This window comes from Papaver somniferum, chromosome 1 (genome assembly GCF_003573695.1).
Source record: "Papaver somniferum cultivar HN1 chromosome 1, ASM357369v1, whole genome shotgun sequence".
Lineage (NCBI taxonomy): Eukaryota > Viridiplantae > Streptophyta > Magnoliopsida > Ranunculales > Papaveraceae > Papaver > Papaver somniferum.
In genome coordinates this window covers 196,584,097-196,603,909 of record NC_039358.1, presented here as the reverse complement: position 1 = coordinate 196,603,909, position 19,813 = coordinate 196,584,097, and the positions used below count along the sequence as shown (strand labels likewise).

Genomic DNA, 19,813 nt, shown 5'->3' with positions numbered 1-19,813 from the left:
AGATAAAAAACAGAGGCAACTATGGATTATCAAGAAAATATTTTTTGTTCTTTATCTTCTCGGTCAGAATCATTTACAAAGAAGACGCTCATTCATGAATAACAAGAATTCTCACCAACAATGGAGTAAGAGAAATAGAAGACATGTAATAGAAATCACACACAATAGTTTCGCATGATTGACAAAGCTAACATAGCATGAGGCAAAGAACATGGAGCAATAGTTTCGCATGATTGATTCACAATACTTCTTATATTTCGAGGATCAATACTTCTTATACTTCTTCAAGGATATTTCATATTTCTAATACTTCTTCAAGGATACTTCATACTTCTTATACCTTGTTTGGATAGACAAGTAGAAGTAACTTATTGACTTCTGGAAGTCGATAAGTCGAAAGTCAGAATGGATGCTTCATTTGTAATTAACTTTTAGAAGCAAAGAAGCAGCTTCTACACGGAGCAAAAAATCTCGACTTCTCTCTTCTATCAGAAGTATCTTTTTTGCTTCTCCTCGATCTGTATGTGTAAAAAAATAATTTTTCTTTCCTCCTCATCTTCCTTCCCTCTCGTCTTCCCCAAAACAATAACCTAAAACTCTGTACTTTGACATGAGAATTAAAATCAAAAGAGCCGTGGGAGAAGAACAAGCTAGAATTTTTGTTTTCTTTCTCTCATCATCACTAATTCAAGGTTAGATGGTGGAAAAACTATACGAAATCTCTGTTTCGTTTTTCAATTTAATTTTTCTTTCGTAATTTTTCTATGATTTTTAATATTATGGGATTTTCATTTTGTTTTAGGGTTGAGTTTTCTATATGGGTCTTGATGTATTAGGAGAAACTGATTTTTAGTTAACCCGTTGAACTATTTCAACAACTGCAAATACTTGACGAAGCCTAAAGACGATATAAGTTCTCAATTTTTCAGAGATTTGAAGATAAAGAAAAAGAAGGTACATCGTTTAATCTTGTTCCTGTAATCATACTTTGGCTTATACCTGTAATGGTACTTCGATTTTAGAATGTATGAAGATCTGTGTTAATTTGAGATTTTTTATTTATCACTTGGGGATCTCTAAATTTTGATGTAATGATTTAAATAGATTACAGTCGGGTGATTCATTCCATTCCATGCTTCTCATATTGGAATCTTAAATAAATTAATGAACTCAATTTTTGAGTACATGAATTCTACCATCTTGTTTTATGATTTTGGGTCGCACAAGGAAATGGAATGTCATATGTCTCTTGTATTGGTTATATATGTCGCATTAGGATGTATATTTGGGTTTTGTCTAAACTGATTATGGCGGTGGTGGTTGTATAGAAAACTTAGACATGGGAAGAAAATACTATACATCTTGATAGCAAGTGATTGAGTTGTAAGTCTTAGTTATTTTTGCTTCTCCATCTTTTTGGTCACTTGTATATGGGTATTGACAATTAGTTTTTAGGAACCGTAGTAATTGAAAGTGAGACATAAGGTTGAGTGGTTATTACTATTTGTGCTCTGAGTTGCATTATCATATAATTTGATTTATTAAGTGATGGTATCTGTTGTCTAGTGTCTACATGCAGTTATTTCAGATGCATTTGTACATGACGCGATCCGTGCTCGGTCTGTGTTGTTGTTAGTGCATGAAGGGATATGGCGCTCTGCGAAGCATCCATTTGTTGTTCCCGTCTTACATCGTTAAGTTACGTTTTGTAGGCAAGGCCCTCTCTTTAATCTATTTACTTGTGTTCTTTCATTAAGGTGTTGGGCTCAAACTAAATTTTTTAATATCATAGTGATGCCAACTTAAAGATGATTGCTCGCTTTCCACTACTACGTGCCCTCTTCTTATTTAGAGAATGATTTTGATGTCCTGCCAATTTGTTGGTCCTGGTGGCCTATCTTGGATATCACATTAACGTTCCTTAGATAATCATGTACTTTCTTGATTAATATTCAACCAGTTTTCGAATCTTGTTTGTCGATTCCTCCTGATGTATTTTTAGTAGTTATTTGCTCTTCCCAATGTAGATTATCCAGGTCATATAGTAAAGAAACTGCAACTGTTATCTAATATATACAGTTTTCTTCTCTTCTGTAGGTGTTAAAATTGCAGGCTTGCAAGTTGAAATGACTCAAAGAAGGTGCTCTTTCATCCCTCAAGAGAGTCATTTTGTTCCATATCAAGGAGAGAAGTAGCATCTCAATGATTACAGATGAAATATTGTATACTCATAGCATAACGGAGATTTTTTATTCTTTTTGAAACATTTCGCAAGGGAGATGGCATAGTATAAGAACATAAAAACATAAATTTCAATATACAAAATGTATTTCGACTTCTGCCTTTGTTATGTTGCCAAACATACTTATTAACTTTTTTACTTATAAGTCGAGCAGTTGCCAAGCTAACTTATCCACTTTTTTGCTTCTGAGAAGTACTTCTGAGAAGTTCAGAAGCACTTCTGACTTCTACTTCTGTATCCAAACATGTTATTATACTTTTTCAAGGATACTTCATACTTCGCATACTTCAAGGAATGATACTTCTAATTACTTCTCAAAGCTACGGAACTTCACAAAAGAATAGAGGCAAGTACGTACTTTTCAAGTCCAATATTCTTTCGCGTAGTTCTTTAATCAACAAAGATCAAAGACTACTCCAACATCATGCATCTTGCACCAACAATTACAACAAGGTGGATTTTTCCTTAAAGATCGCTCTTCAAGCAATATTCAAGAAAAAAGAGGCAAAATGTAGGGACACAATATCGCACATCACATTTTGTTTGTGTGCGAGATTGATTCATTTCCTTAGCACGCGAGAGAACGTAGCATGCGTGCGAGAAGATCCAATGTGAGCGTGCGAGAACATCGCACGTTAGATCCGAAAATAGGGGAAATATTAGTTGTACTCCACTACATGTGAGGTGTCATCCACTATGTAAACACCTATATAAAGAGAAAGGCAGGAGAGAGAGACAAAAGATAGAGACATTTTGTAGTGAGAGACTTTATTTTCTTTATCATCTTCTTCCCTAAAAGCTAGATCTAGAGCTCTACCAAGAATCCATTAATGGATATTCCAAATGTAAATTCATGTAATTACAACAATGTGAAGAACCATGGGTGTAGATTACACTGATCAAACCATGTAAAAAATCCTTGTGTCCATTTACAATTTTAGCACTCTTATCATCATTTTTATGTTTAGATCTAGAAAATATCTTAAGGGTGTGTTGTAGGATTTCGTGCAACTACAACGACACATAGTGGGTGAGTTAAAGTGAAGACACCACACCTTTCAATGCTCAATCTTCCTCTCTTTTCAACCAAAAAGAAACCCCAAAAACAACAAAATTAGGAGTGTAAAACTTATGCTGTTACATGGATTGTGAGTCGGAGCTAGCATAGTTATAGGGGCAATTCCCCATCATGGCCATAAGAAAAGCACTAGTTACCCCTTGAACCGTGATCTGGTGGCATAATGCATTCATGTGCACGCCCCTACGAAAATACCATAATGAATCTCCAGTGAACAATTCCGAAGTGGGTGTTTTACAGCGTTTTGGTAACTTTCAAAACTAAAGATGAACGCTGATGTCTTCCTTGCATTTAGTGATTACAATACAATGTAAGCATTCACTTGGAAACAAAGATATCAAATGCTTGAGAAAAACAATGTAAGAATTTGTACTCGCATTTTGATGCAGCATTAGCTAATCATCTCTGATCCCACATATGTAGTGTCTCGTGCCAAATTTTTAAGAACATGTGTGTTGCATTCCTTAGCTAGTCTAATGGGCATATGGACCTTAGTTAGCAGCACTAAGTCAATATGAGTGAAATATATACATACCTTGTTGAGAACTTCGAAAGGCATGAGAAGACCAGAACTATCTTTAGCTGCCAATCGAAAAGCCTTCTGTGGGAATTCTTCCTCTGGTAGTTTGGACATTTTTTTCGTTCTTCTTTCTCACCATAGTACTGTAAGCTAGAATCTCACATCCATTGCAAAAATAAACTTTTGCTTTGTAATCTTCGATGTAAAGAACTAGTTTATCAATCATGAAAAAGCAACAGGAATTACACAACATATGGATAATTTCCATCATGGCCGAAGTTTAGTTGAACTAAGGAAATACCAGTTCACCAACAAACAGTCTAGATCCAATTCGATATAAGAACACAACACTAAGACTCAAATCCAAGTATTCCCTACTAAAAAAAGCAGAGAAGAGTAGTAATTGCAAACCTCATGGTGCACTGAAATTCTTGGCCAGGAAAATATACAAAACAAGGTATTCAGGCAATGTCTCTTCTACAAAGAGCAACTAAGAAAACACACTACTACTTCAGAATTGCCACTAAAAGCAGGAGCACAGATGTACCTGCATGACCAAGAAACTACAAGTGCGAAACAAAATAGCTCACCCATAAGAGTCTGTCTGCTATGCAAAGCTTTCTACCAAAAGACATTATCCAACTACGCTAATCAGTGTGTCAACTAAAACCATCACAATTTTTTCAGCAATTATCTTCAACCTCCTCCATTTGCACCATGTTGCATAAATCTCCATTACTCAGCTTAGACTTAAGACTAGCCATTTCCGATTTGAAACTACAATGCTGAGCTTCCACCACTTGTTTTTCACTCTTTAACTTGGAGATCCTACATTGAACATTCGCCAATTGCAGCATTTCCTCCCTAATTTTACCATCCAAATTCTTGATTTTGTCTTCATAGCTCTCATCGCTATCACCACCACCACCACCGTCATCATCATCGGAATCAGCGTTCTCCTCGTCAGTGGCTTTGTTCTCATCTTCATCTTCAGCAGACTGAGCAGCATAAGTATATTCATCTTCATCTTCATCTTCAGAAATATAACGAGAAGGCGCCCTACGTTTTCTATCAACCTTAGGGTAGTTTTCCTTGTACATAGAAGACATGGCTAAATCTAGCTCTTTAATAGCATTATCTGTACCTCTGATTTGGTGGCATCTGACTGTAACCAAATGAGCCCTGAGTGTTTGATAACGAGATTCCACCTCTGATTCTGTGGATGAAGATGGGATCTGAAAAAGAGTATAAGGCCAAGTTTCTGTTTGATAATATCTTGGTCTGAAGAATCTCACAGAGTGTGATCAATTCTCGACCATATTTGATTGTTGGAAACACATTGATTGTCTCTTGTATCTTTGCTTTTGCATTTTTGTATTTACCGTCTCTAATCATGGATTTAGCATCTTGGATTGCTCGTTTTGCTTCTTCTTCTTCTTTAGAAGAACTCATCTTTCTCTGTTTTTCTTAAGAACCAACTCTCTCTCTCTCTCTCATTTTTACAACGAATAAAATAAAAAAAATTAGTCCAACAAATTTATGACACTCTGATAAAGTTGAGCACCAGGACAGATTATAGTCGTCTGGTCAATCAATGACAGGAGCTTGACAGCTTTGCACGCCTGGACTACTAGGGGCCATTACTGTGGGGTTGGGATGCTAACCCCACTTCTAAAATTTGTTCCGGTTTTTACTTGGGCCAATGATCATGCTTTTTGTAATTCGGTCACAAAATGATCGATACTTTTGTAATTAATTTACAAAGTAGTCTTTTTCGATTCGATTTAACACTTTTGAACAAAATAATGTTATCTTTTTCGAAAATACCCTTCCTAATTAACTAATTGGTTGAAGTGGTGGTGATGAAGCGGTGGTGGTGGTGGTGGTGGAAGCTTAAGAATCTCTGCTAAACCCCGAAGGGGAAGTGGTGAACCCTTTGGATGAATGCGGTATAACGATCCTGAATGCGGTGTAACGATCCTGAATGCGGTGTAATGATATGTAAGTGGCACCACCACCACCTACAAATAGCACTACAGTCAAAAAAATTATAATGAAAGCAAAAGTTAAAATTGTGTATGAAGGGACAAATACGAAGGATAAATAGGTAATTTCATTAACATATTTAACTGTGAGTCACCACTTAACTTTCTTTTTAACGGAAATATGATCATTTTGTTAATAGTTTATAACAGTAGGATGCTTTTGTGAATCGGGTCCTAATACTAGGACTGTTTTGTACATTTTCTTTTTTACTTTTGGTGCTATTTGGCCCTTTAAAATCGATGCCTACTTTTTAATCTTAATCAACATAAATTCAATTTTCCCTTAGGCCAAGCACTATTGTGCACCATTTCCCTTCCATATCTCTCATTTCTAGGGATAAATTCCAAAATGCAACCATTATGGTCTCCCATATCCCTACAAACCAAGGGATATCCCTTCCTTTCCCCACCAAGTATATCACATCTGATACACTTTGTAGCGAAGGGAAATGTGACGGAAACTAAAAAAACTGCTTTACGGAAACTCATGTAAAGCCGTTGAGACGAAAACTGAGTTTCTGTATCCGAAAATATATTTGTTTGACCTTTTTTTTACACCTCTCCCACACCCCATCCTAACCATCCATCACTAATAACGGCTCTATCCGCTCCACCGTCGGATCGCAACGACCATATTTTCAAAAAATCCTCTGTAGATACAACTCTTACTCTAATCACTCCAAATCAATTGATTTCTTATCTCTCTTCCAATTGATTTCTTAATTCTCTCTTTGTACCATAGTTGTTTGATTTCTATCTTTATCTTCTACTACTCAAGTTCTTATAATTTTTGGTTAGATTCGAAATGGTTTATAATTTTACACATCAGGAAGAGGTTGAACTTACTACTGCCTATATTTACGTGAGTTATGATGAAATTGTGGGTGCGCAACAAAAAACCTCGTTATTTTGGATACGTATTCATCAAGTATTTGTCCAACGCAACGGAAATCCTAATAGAAGAGATTAGAGTGCCTTAAAAACTAAGATGAAAGCAATAAAAAAAATGTCAGAGAATTCATAGGCGTTCTTAATGCTCTATATCGACAACACAAAAGCGGTGCATCACACGAAGATTTGGTAAGTTTTTTTACATTTATTAGATATTTTTTGGTTTGTTGCATTTAACTAAAATTTTGTTACACAATATTTCAGACAAAAGAAGGTAGGAAGGAATTTCAGGTACAAACTGGCCTACCTTTTAAGTTTGATGCATGTTATGAATTGTTTCGAGAAAAGGTCCAGGGATTTAATTATGAACTCACTGTATCCCAAAATAGTCAGCTGTTTGAAAATCATTCTAACTTTGTACCCATCGAAGACGGTACAGAAGTTTTGCCTAACAGAGAGACTCGTTGGAATTACAAGTATAATGCTCGTCCTATAGGAGCAAAAAAATTCAAGTTGCAAGCAAGACAGAAGAAGGATCGGGAGCACGGTATATCATAGAAGGTGATGAGGGGAGTTCTTCGGTTAAGATGGAAGAAGATTAGATCTATCAACAGAGTGCAAATATTTTGGATTATCTTAAGGAAACACGATCAAGGAATGAACTAATGAAAGCAGAACAAGAATCCCAATACCAAACAATATGGACGTCTATTCAACAACCGAGTTATCAAATGGAAGAACAACTCAATTTGCAGAACCTCCACCACCAAGCTTATCAAATGCATCAACTACAAATGCATTACGACGAAGATGATGTAATAATAAGTATGGATATTAGTAAGTTAGGTTGAAACGAAAAAAATTATTATCGACGCAAGCAAAAGGATATCTTGAAGAGATCGAATATAATCAGCGTTGAAGATTCAGAAGATGAAGATGTAATCCATCTCTAAATTGTTTTATTCTTTAATTGAGTTTAGTTTTAATTTTCAGTTTAGTTTCAAATTAAAAGTGTTGTCTTTATTTGTTGTTTGAATTAATGAAAAGTTTGAATTTTGAGTAACCGTTGTTCATTGATAACTAAGAATAGAAATTACACGCCCTACCCAGACATTTGGAAACAAAAGTGTTTTTTTTTTGAGATGCAGATGAAAGTAGGTCGAACTAATGTGTTCATTGGTGAACCATATGTGATCTATTTATACATGGTAAGTATACATATCCATATACTGTACAAAGATATTATTACTGTGCAAAGAGATTTCACTAGGAAGTATATATATCCATATATTGTACAAAGAAATTACACGGATAAGTATACATATCCAAATATTGTACAAATGAGATTTCACAGATTAGTAAATACATATTCAAATACTGTAAAAAGAGATTTCATGGAGTAATCTATTATCAGGCTTAAATAACCAACTCATAATCGTAAACCACATGGCCATAAGATAAAAACGTAATTATTCGGATACATAATTCAAGCCTAAAAATATTTTAAAGTCCATCTTACATATTTCTTTAGCATTAAGACTTTTAAACAAATACAAAATTTATAGGGTTATCATTCATCCTCTTCCTCCTCGTCGTCATCATCATCTCCATCATCTTCATATTCGTCTACCACATGTCCATCTCCATAAACATGTTCGTCTGCAGGTTCAAATTCATCCGGCATTTGGTCATTGTAATCTCCATAATAATCAAATGCACCATCCTCGTTTTCACCGGGAATATTTTCTTCTTCTAAATCCATATCATCATAATCTCCATCCGATGATGGAAGTACCACGTATTCCATATCTGAACCCTCCAAACTAGACTAGTCCCCTGCTTGGCCTCCTCTACCCGGACGCGCAGCAATGTGCTTGACAAGATTTGTTCTTAATTGTAGGTGCATTTCTAGGTTTTTCAGAGATGACATAAAAACACGACCTTCAATGGTAGGTTCTGGAATCGGAACAGGAACAACTCTTCCCCAATCTGTATCCCGACGTTCATGCTCAATGATCATGTTGTGTAAAATAAGACAACATTTCATAATTAGGTTCAAGTCCTCTTCATACCAATACTTACACGGTGATCCGACAATTCGGAATTTAGCTTGAAGCACTCCAAAAGCACGCTCAATATCTTTTTTTTTAGCCATTTGATATTTGTTGAATCTCACATACTCTGGAATGTCCAATGTATAACTGAAAGCTTGTACAATTATAGTCAACTTTGGATGGATACCATCGGCTAAGAAATAACCCATATTGTATTGGTGACCGTTGATGACATAATTACATGGAGGTGCTACACCCTTTAGCATGTTATCGGAAAGGGGTGAGTGTGCCAACACATTCAATCGTTATTTGATCCCGACATTCAAAAAAAAGTATGCCAAAACCATAAATCATAGGATGCCACCGCCTATAGTACCATATTACTCTCTTTCTCTTTACCCCGGTAAATTCCTTTCCAAGCTACCGGAGAATTCTTCCATGGCCACTGCATACAATCAACACTACCAAGCATTCCTGGAAATCCTCGTTCTGCATTCTCAGCTAACAACCTCTGAACATCTTCAGGAGTGGGTTGGCACAAATATCTTTCTCCAAAAGTCATGCAAACGGTATGGTAAAATCTTTTTAAATAATAGTATGTTGTGGTGGCACCCATACGAGTGTAATCATCAACACTATGAGTTGCCGTACTTTTGCACAAACATTTCATCACGACAACTAATTTCATATGTGGAGAATGTCCCATAGCACCAGTTGCATCCGGACGTTGATTCCATTCCGGATCCACTTCAAGCAATTTTCCTAACAATTTCTCGAATAATTCTTCCCTCATGCCTAGACGTTGTTTGAATTGTCTTGAGGTATAACCATTACGCGGTGTAAAATAATCATTTATCATTTTCGCATCATGCCACGCTCGATCTCGGGTAATTACACTACGTGTTTGCACCTCCCTAGGTATCGGTTGTCGAATGATACGCAGTCGTTCATCCAAACACAATTGTGTAAACATTAGCAAAGCTTTTCTTCTTCATCACTAGAAGTATCCAAATGTATTCCGTATTTAACTCTCACATAAGCACGCATAAGACTAATTTTGTACCTTTCCATACAACAAAAATAATATCATTTTGTTTATACCATACATAAATACAAGCCAATCAATGAGATAATACACCAATAGAATAGAAGTTTACAAACATTTCATTCAACATATGAAGAGATGCATCACACACCAAGATCAAATTAATATCAACTAAAATCAAAATCAATTTAATTTTAAACCCTAAAGTTACAATCACTCACCTTTGATGATTTTGTGGGTGGAAAACGAAATTGAAGAATAAATTTGTTTCACCTTGGAGTAACGATCAAACCCTTTTAATTTAAGCCAACGAATCGCAATTAATCACCATGAAAATCAAAAGGGGATAAAAGTGTCTTTAGAGGGGTTTGAGAGAAGAAAGAAATTGAGAAGAAGAAGAAGTTGGAGGAAGGGTCGATGTCCTGAAACTTTATTCCTCTGTAACGAAAACCGAGTTTCCGTCTGGTCAAGTCAAAGAGTTGACTGTGACGGAAACTCAGTGTCCGTCTCGTGTAGGGAAGGGATGCAACACCACCATAGTGGAGCTGCCTTATGACAAGTATCCTTTCCCTACAAATGAGGGATAGGGAAGGGATGAGTCCAACCAATGTGCTTGGCCTTATAGAAATTCACTATCAAAACCAGTGAGAGTCTAGCTGAAAGAGTGACTTTGTGACCGTGGACAAACAAATTTATAGACTATGAGGCTGAAGTTCAGCCGAAACGGCTAAACATGTGCCTCCTAGTTATTTTCTTTTTAAAAAACTCCAATCGGCCCGCATAAAAGAGTTTAAAAAAAATAAAAAAACTGAAAAAAATCTCTTGAAACCGCAAATCTTCAACCGTCTTGTGTCTCTTTAGCCTCCTAGTGAAGACTGTCGGACACTCATTCATCTGAATGAGTATATGAATGATTTTGGGTGTATCGGTGAGAGCTCCCATCCCACAATAGCACCTAATTTGATCTATTTTGATCAAACTCATTCAAATCCAATGAGGCTCTCACTCTATAATCCTTGCTCTTAGAGCAAGGTTTATATGCCTTTTGGTAATTCCTCTGATGATCACCGAACAGAAAACTTTGGTGAGCCACGCGGATGAACAAATGATATTTTTACTATGGAAAATCGCAAAATGAATAAAATTTGATTTTTTTAAGGTCCAATACTATTTCTTTTTAATAGGATAAAGTTAAATAAAATAGGATAAAGTTAGATAAAATAGAATAAAAAATAATAAAATAATACTTGGAAAACAGAAATTGTAATTAGCAGTTCTGAAAGACCCGCGGGCGGTTGGGGAAGATCCTCTAGCGGATTTGGTCGGTCCGCATAGATTTATTGGTCCGGGAGGCATTACTCATGTTAGTCCATCAAATTTGTTGGTTTGACCACCCGTTTTTCATGTTTGTTAAGTCCATAGTGGATAGAATTTAGTTTAATTGTCTGTAATATTTATTTCTGTCAGGAATTTGCTCTCCAATATTTTAAGTCAGAACTCTCCCGGAGCTTCATGATTCATAGTTTCTATGTCGTTATACCATATTTTAAGTTTAAATCGACTCTGAGATTTATATTTATTATCGATTTCGATGATGTATCATGCCAAGTTTGAAGTCAGAACCCTCCTGGAGCTTCATGATTCATACTTTATTTGTCGTTATACCTAATTTGAAGTTCAAATCGACATTGAGATTCATATTTATCAATTTCGATGATGTATCATGCTAAGTTTGAAGTCAGAACCCTCCTGGAGCTTCCTGATTCATAGTTTGTATGCCATTATTGGTAGGCCTTGAAAAGGGTATAGAAATTGAGCGCAAATAAAAACGGGGGCCTACAGTAATACCGCAAGTGCACGGTCGTCAGTTGTAGCTCGTGCAAGTACGGGTCGATCCACAGAGATCGGGTGTGTTTTGGAAGTGTTTTAGCTATTTTGGGTTCTAAATTGCTATTGGGCTTCTAATTGTGCTTTGGGCTTAGTGGGTTTGTAACAATGAAATGGTTTTGGGCTCAGTGGGCTTTTGGATTGACTGTGAACTTATGGGCTTTTGGTCTTTTGAATTGCACTGGGCCTTGGGGTAACAGTGAACTGTGGCTGGACTTGAGGGTCTGTGGCTTAGTGAACTGTGGGCTTGGTGAGGAAGCAGCAAGAGAAGAAGTGGCAGCAACAGCTGCAGCAGTGCAAGAGAAAGAGGTGCAGGGCAAGTGCAACAGCAACAGCAGAAGGGGAGATAGTGATGCAGCAGGAACTGCAGGAAGGCAGCAGCAGCAGCTGCAAGGGAAGAAAAGCAGCAGCACTGCAGAGGCAGCAGTGTAGCAGAAGAAGGCAGTGCACAACAGCAGCAGCAACAGAGTTGCAGCAGCAGCTGCAGACAACTGCAAGGCAAGTGACCACAAAGCAAATAGCAGCCAAACAGTGAACAGAAGCAAATGAAAATAGCAACAAACAAAACAATGCAAAAGCAACAGAAAACAACACAAGAATGAACCAAGGCCTAAGGCCAAGGGCAGGGATGTGGTGAAGCTGAAATGAAGCAAGGCTAGGCAGAATACAGGCAAACAAATAGAATGGGAAGAAAACTAGCTTGCTATGAGCACTAGTTTCTCCCAATGCTCAATCAAAGTGCAACCTAAGCATACACAGGGAATGGCAAGAAAATCAGCTTGCTTTAAGCACTGATTTCTTCCATTACACAATTAGCACAATGCTTCAAGTGTATCTAGCCTAACATTCCATCATGTAACAGTGAATTGATACTAACAGTGAGCAATAACATTAACAGAACAAAGTAACAAACATTAACAGGAAATAAACAATCAACAGGAGAGAAACATAAGCATAACAGGAATACTAAGCAGTGAAATTGAAAATGAAACTAAGCAGCAAATTGAACTGAAAAGAACAACATGAACAGAACTATGAACATAAGCATAACAAGTGAACTGAAATGAGCACAACTGAAGTGAACTAAAGTTAACATGTGAACTGAAATTAACAGAAACTCAAAATTAACAGGACTTGAGAGTCCTGGATGTAGGCTAGTCCCAACATACATAACAATAAACACAAACATAACAATTAACAGGACATGAAAGTCCTGGATGCTGGCTATTCCAAGCATCTTAACAGTAACTTAAACAGGATATGAAAATACATGAAATTAAAACTAACACACATGAACAGAAATGAGTTTGAGCTGAAATTGAAAAGATTAACAGGACATGAAAGTCCTGGATGCTGGCTATTCCAAGCATAACTTTCTAACACAACCCATCAACCTAATTTATACACAATATCTTTTTCCCCCAAAACAGTGAACTAGGGTTTGGTAAAAATTGAAATTGGGTGTTACCTAATCACTGATAGCACTCAATAGCTTCGACCCAATCTTCCTTGTCATCTTCTCTTGCTTCCCATACCTCCAATTGCTCTGTATCATCAACTAATTTCACCAACTCACTCTTAGGGTTCAGTGGTGAGAGAATGGGAGAAATTAGTTGTTTGATAGAGATTAAAACGTGGTATAGGTGATGGGTTGAGTGTGTATGATGGTGGAGGTGTGGTGGTGGCAGTGGAGTTGGTGGTGATGATGGTGGTGCGGCAGTTGCAGGAAGTGGCTCTGCAGAGGGGTACGGTGGAGAAGAATGGGTTCGATGGTTTGGGAGAGAAGGGTGTTTGGTTAGGTGGATGGTGCTCGGTCACTAGGGTGTGAGGCGGATGTATCTAGTTTTGATGTCTGTGACTCTGAGCTGCGAGATGCGAAGATGGTTGGTAGATCGGACGGTGATGCGGAGGCAAGCGATGAGCGACCGTTGGATTATATGATACAACAAAAACAACGATGCCAGATGGAGTTAGGTACTGTAGTGTAAGGCGGAGATATCAAACTTCGATGCACAGCAAGGGAGCGACCGTTGGATTCAACTACCATCTAATCTGAAGGCTTGGAATTTCAGCGCTGTGGTGCTCGGCAGGGACATCAGATTTTGATGTTCTATGAAGGAGCGACCGTCGGATGCTTCTGAGAAATGATCTGATGGCTGAGAACGGAGGCGCTTTTGTGTGTAGAAAATGAGGTTGTGCGCACCATTCTTCGCGGCTTCCTTGCGTAATTTCTCCCGGCTTTTCACTACTTTTCTGCTCTTTTCGCTCCGCGACTCATCCGAACTTTATTTACTACCTAAAAATGCAAAATTAATTAATAAAAATATTTATTCTTGAAAACAATGAAAATACAGAATATGGGATAAAATGTAGAATTAATGCACAAAAGATGAGTTAAAATGCCAACAGAAAGGGATAAATATATACAATATTTGGCACTCATCAAATACCCCCAAACCTGAATTTTACTTGTCCTCAAGTAAAACAAAACTAAGGAAATCCTAACTATACCACTGTCGCTGGTCTCTCGAATGCATTTAGCGTATGCACTAAGCCTTTTAAACCACTAAGTGTCCCTAGTGGACGAGTTGAAGTCTCGTGAAGGTTTGCTTAGAACGTACCTACAAAGTTCAAGGTCAAAATATAAGCTCATATTCCATCAAATGTGACATGTGCAAAACAGTTAAGCTCACAGCAAAATGGAGATGTCAATCTAGCTATCGAAGGCACAATCCTAGCACTGATAACAAATAAGGACATGTGATAAGAGTGTAAAGTGTATCTACACATGTGTAAAGAAAGATCTGAAGTCATGACTACTAATCACCAAGAGATAGTTTCTCAGGCTAAGAACTGAGGTCGAAATCTAGCTAGCTGTCCGGACTTTACGAGAATTGTGAATGAGTTGGAGGTATTTCACAATTGCTCGCGTTGTACATCAATGGCATACACCCTCCTTGCTTACAACACAAAAACAACAAAAGATGACTATTTACATGACTCTTATTTACATTGACAATTCTCTTTTTATTTTTGGAACAAGAGATGATGGAATTGATAAATACTTGATTTTTTTTTTTTTTTTTTTTTTTTTTTTTTTTTTTTTTTTTTTTTTTTTTTTTTTTTTTTTTTTTTTTTTTTTTTTTTTTTTTTTTTTTTTTTTTTTTTTTTTTTTACAAGGAAACACTTTTGATACATAACAAAAAGAAACAAAAGATTACATGACACTTTGCAAGAGGTAGCCCTTTTTGATGCACCCAGTTAAATTCGATGGTTGTTTTTCTTAATGTAACCTCCACCTTCTATCCCAACCAACCAAAGAACAAGCTAGTCAAGTTTCGTTCAGTATTCTAAAGTGATTGGCAATCGTAACTTCCTATCAAACACCTTGAAGATCGAGGCCATACATGTATTGGTAGATCGTGCGTGTGCAAATTTCTTATCACGATGTGAATTGTGCTAGAATCAGGGTGCCTAAATATCTAGACTAAGACTCCTAATAAAAATACATATTTGCACAAGAGTCAACATTTCAAGGTAAATGAGCTCCATTTTTATGATTTTTCATTTTTTAATTTTTTTGAATTTTGATTTTTTAATTTTTTTGGAATTTTTCAATTTTTTCAAAAAGAAGAAGGAGTTCGTTTTCAATTATGGCATATTATCGTGGCATCTACTCTATACCCCCAAACCTAAACTAAACATTGTCCTCAATGTTTCAAAATATGGAAAGAATTAAAATGCAACATATGGAAAGGGACATGCTGAGTAGAGTAAAAGGAGAGAGAATACCCGATTTCGGCGAAAGCAGAATTAAAACTCCGTTATTCAAGGCAAAAATCCAACATATTTCAGCCGAGATCATATTGGATTAGCAAAATATATACAAAAGGAACAAAAGGGTTTTTAAAAATTTTACTACTGGATTATATACAAAAAATTCACCATACACTAACAATCTAAAGAGTTGAGGATCAACCCAAAAGACAAAGTGTAGACATTTCAACAGCTTCACACATATATAACAGGAAAGAAACGCAAGTGAAACTGTGAAACAAAATGAGCTACCCCCAAACCTGGATTTTACAGAAGATATAATTTTGAAAACAAAATCGCGCAGTTTCGGGGGTTCATCATGCAAAAGGTCTAGCTCGAAATGAACTGTGCTAGGGACGGGCAAACATGCTAATTCCAACTGTGGTTCCTCAAATGTATTATATTTGGAAGCAAAATAGTCCAAGAGGACTTGGGAAGCACACAGTTCCAAACCTAGGTTAGGCATTTTCAGAAAAATTGGTTTTACAATATTGGTACAAACCAAATCTAGGTTGGGTGGAAGGCCAACAAATTGTGACTTAGGTAGAAGAATAGGCATATTATCAATCAAATCAAAATCTTCTAACTCATCTACACATGTCACATCATGCTCATTATCATCAATCACATTGGCAAGATTACAATCAGAATTATCAACATCATCAACAGATTTATTCTCGTGTATCGGCACATCAGGGGAAACATCACATGGAATACTAGAAGAAATATCATGCATTAAGGTCGGGGCAGAGAAGCCTAATGTATTTGAACTCAAAGGTTCCACAACATTTTCAGTATAGACATGTTCTTCTAAAATAACATCATAATCATCATCATCATCATGATAGGCATTTTGCAATCTAGGATAATTTTCAATCCTAAGGTCGGAGCTATTACAAGAATAAAACTCTAATTCATGGGGATGACTCATATCATGTGGTGTTGTTCCTGTTTCCCTAACGGATTCCCATTGATGGGTTTTCTCTGCAATCTCGGCTAAAAAATTCCATGCATCATCCACAGATTTATCAATAAACTCACCATTACACATAGATTCAACCATGGTTCGAGATTTAAAGTCTAGTCCCTCATAGAGGATGACGACAAGTCTCCACTTCTCAATTCCATGGTGCGGACATTCACTCAACAAATCATTAAAACGTTCAAAATAGTGAAAAACAGTTTCCTCATCCAATTGGACAAAACAATTGATACTTTGACGAATAGCGATGGTCCTATGGTGTGGAAAAATTTTTGGAAAAATTGATTAGTGAGTTGTTCCCAAGTGGTGATTGATTGTGGTCTCAAACCGTAAAACCATGTTTTGGCCCTTTCTTTAAAGAAAATGTAAACAAACGCAATTTCAGAGAGTCTTCGGACATATGTCAGGTTGCATAGTCCGACAAATTTGTTCAAACTCTTTACATGAGTATAGGGGTTCTCAGAATCGAACCCTCGAAATATAGGAAGTATTTGTATCATGCTTGCATTTATTTTAAAAGGGTTATTGGTTTGGGTAAGACAATACATGATAATGGAATTTGTATTGATGGATACATGTATTCATGGAGAGCACGAGGTTGGTCCATTTTGAAATGACACAAAGCCCACTATTTGGTTTTAATGGGTTTTAAAATTTGGTTTTTATGGGAAAATTTTGGTTTTGATGGGATAAAAATAAAATTTGGTTTAAAATGGGAGTAAAAATAAAAATTTTGGTTTAAAATGGGAGCAAGTAAATTTTTTTTTTTTTTTTTTTTTTTTTTTAAGAAAAAATTAAGAAAATAAAATTTGGTTTTTGAAATGGGAGCAAGCCCACTGTGCAAGCCTCTAATGAAATGAAGGCTACGGCCTACGAAAATCCAAGTTTTAATTTTTGAAAGTTTAATTTGGCCCAGTTGGTTAAGGCCCGACGTTTGTTTTAAAACTTTGGTTTCGAGGTCCACTCTTGAGTGGAAGCAAGTCCACAATCAGTTATAAGCTCAGCTGGGTTTAAACCCAGAGTCCAAAATACAAGTCAAATGAAAGAATTTAAACAAGCCCACACAAAATAAATACAAGCCCACAAATTAAACAACAAGCCCACAAATAAATTATTACAAACCCAAAATAGAAAAATAAAAAGCCCAAAAAATTGGGTTAATTATTACAAGCCCACAATTAAATAAATTTGGAAGCCCACAGGTTGGGTTCTCTCAATTGAATGGGTTTAGGCTTACCTTTGTAGCACAGCCCAGCTGCTCTGATATTGTTGCAAAAACCCAGTTGGGTTTTGGTTCTTTTCCTTGGTGGCGTCCCAGCAGAGGAAAAACAGGTTCAGAATCAGCAGGTCCAACAGCAAATGAAATGAAACAGATGCAGATGCAAATGCTATGAAATGAAATACAAAATAGCTAAGAAAACACACAGATAAAACACAGCACCAATCCCCGGCAACGGCGCCAAAAACTTGGTAGGCTTCTAAAAGGTCCTAAAAATGATCCCCGGCAGCGGCGCCAAAAACTTGGTAGGCCTTGAAAAGGGTATAGAAATTGAGCGCAAATAAAAACGGGGGCCTACAGTAATACCGCAAGTGCACGGTCGTCAGTTGTAGCTCGTGCAAGTACGGGTCGATCCACAGAGATCGGGTGTGTTTTGGAAGTGTTTTAGCTATTTTGGGTTCTAAATTGCTATTGGGCTTCTAATTGTGCTTTGGGCTTAGTGGGTTTGTAACAATGAAATGGTTTTGGGCTCAGTGGGCTTTTGGATTGACTGTGAACTTATGGGCTTTTGGTCTTTTGAATTGCACTGGGCCTTGGGGTAACAATGAACTGTGGCTGGACTTGAGGGTCTGTGGCTTAGTGAACTGTGGGCTTGGTGAGGAAGCAGCAAGAGAAGAAGTGGCAGCAACAGCTGCAGCAGTGCAAGAGAAAGAGGTGCAGGGCAAGTGCAACAGCAACAGCAGAAGGGGAGATAGTGATGCAGCAGGAACTGCAAGGCAGCAGCAGCAGCTGCAAGGGAAGAAAAGCAGCAGCACTGCAGAGGCAGCAGTGTAGCAGAAGAAGGCAGTGCACAACAGCAGCAGCAACAGAGTTGCAGCAGCAGCTGCAGACAACTGCAAGGCAAGTGACCACAAAGCAAATAGCAGCCAAACAGTGAACATAAGCAAATGAAAATAGCAACAAACAAAACAATGCAAAAGCAACAGAAAACAACACAAGAATGAACCAAGGCCTAAGGCCAAGGGCAGGGATGTGGTGAAGCTGAAATGAAGCAAGGCTAGGCAGAATACAGGCAAACAAATAGAATGGGAAGAAAACTAGCTTGCTATGAGCACTAGTTTCTCCCAATGCTCAATCAAAGTGCAACCTAAGCATACACAGGGAATGGCAAGAAAATCAGCTTGCTTTAAGCACTGATTTCTTCCATTACACAATTAGCACAATGCTTCAAGTGTATCTAGCCTAACATTCCATCATGTAACAGTGAATTGATACTAACAGTGAGCAATAACATTAACAGAACAAAGTAACAAACATTAACAGGAAATAAACAATCAACAGGAGAGAAACATAAGCATAACAGGAATACTAAGCAGTGAAATTGAAAATGAAACTAAGCAGCAAATTGAACTGAAAAGAACAACATGAACAGAACTATGAACATAAGCATAACAAGTGAACTGAAATGAGCACAACTGAAGTGAACTAAAGTTAACATGTGAACTGAAATTAACAGAAACTCAAAATTAACAGGACTTGAGAGTCCTGGATGTAGGCTAGTCCCAACATACATAACAATAAACACAAACATAACAATTAACAGGACATGAAAGTCCTGGATGCTGGCTATTCCAAGCATCTTAACAGTAACTTAAACAGGATATGAAAATACATGAAATTAAAACTAACACACATGAACAGAAATGAGTTTGAGCTGAAATTGAAAAGATTAACAGGACATGAAAGTCCTGGATGCTGGCTATTCCAAGCATAACTTTCTAACACAACCCATCAACCTAATTTATACACAATATCTTTTTCCCCCAAAACAGTGAACTAGGGTTTGGTAAAAATTGAAATTGGGTGTTACCTAATCACTGATAGCACTCAATAGCTTCGACCCAATCTTCCTTGTCATCTTCTCTTGCTTCCCATACCTCCAATTGCTCTGTATCATCAACTAATTTCACCAACTCACTCTTAGGGTTCAGTGGTGAGAGAATGGGAGAAATTAGTTGTTTGATAGAGATTAAA

General features: G+C 37.0%; 3 protein-coding genes and 1 long non-coding RNA gene across 4 annotated transcripts; 1 reads left to right on the top strand and 3 right to left on the bottom strand.

The window, feature by feature from the left end:
* Positions 1 to 410: 410 nt before the first annotated feature.
* LOC113334810 lies at positions 411 to 1,711 on the top strand. Its single transcript, XR_003352961.1, has 3 exons — positions 411 to 692; positions 803 to 954; positions 1,567 to 1,711. It is a non-coding gene; the product is annotated as an uncharacterized LOC113334810 (long non-coding RNA).
* A 2,812-nt stretch (positions 1,712 to 4,523) lies between these two features.
* LOC113356963 (late secretory pathway protein AVL9-like) lies at positions 4,524 to 5,292 on the bottom strand. The gene is made up of 2 exons (XM_026600206.1): positions 5,179 to 5,292; positions 4,524 to 5,075 (listed from the first exon to the last, which is right to left on the bottom strand). Exons 1-2 carry the CDS (start codon positions 5,290 to 5,292, stop codon positions 4,524 to 4,526), a joined length of 666 nt encoding a protein of 221 aa, XP_026455991.1.
* Positions 5,293 to 8,604: 3,312 nt separating this feature from the next.
* Positions 8,605 to 9,096, bottom strand: LOC113356954. The gene has a single exon (XM_026600194.1). The coding sequence runs from the start codon at positions 9,094 to 9,096 to the stop codon at positions 8,605 to 8,607; it is 492 nt and encodes a 163-aa protein (XP_026455979.1).
* A 101-nt stretch (positions 9,097 to 9,197) lies between these two features.
* On the bottom strand, positions 9,198 to 9,689 carry LOC113356948. Its single transcript, XM_026600184.1, has one exon. It carries the CDS (start codon positions 9,687 to 9,689, stop codon positions 9,198 to 9,200), a length of 492 nt encoding a protein of 163 aa, XP_026455969.1.
* Positions 9,690 to 19,813: the final 10,124 nt, after the last annotated feature.

Excerpts from the sequence above, each read along its gene's own strand:
- LOC113356963 (XM_026600206.1), bottom strand. The coding sequence starts at position 5,292 with ATGAGTTCTTCTAAAGAAGAAGAAGAAGCAAAACGAGCAATCCAAGAT. Across the intron at positions 5,076-5,178 it reads AGATACAAGAGACAATCAAT|ATCCCATCTTCATCCACAGA; the intron begins GTGTTTCCAACA and ends ACTCTTTTTCAG.
- LOC113356954 (XM_026600194.1), bottom strand. The coding sequence starts at position 9,096 with ATGCTAAAGGGTGTAGCACCTCCATGTAATTATGTCATCAACGGTCAC.
- LOC113356948 (XM_026600184.1), bottom strand. The coding sequence starts at position 9,689 with ATGATAAATGATTATTTTACACCGCGTAATGGTTATACCTCAAGACAA.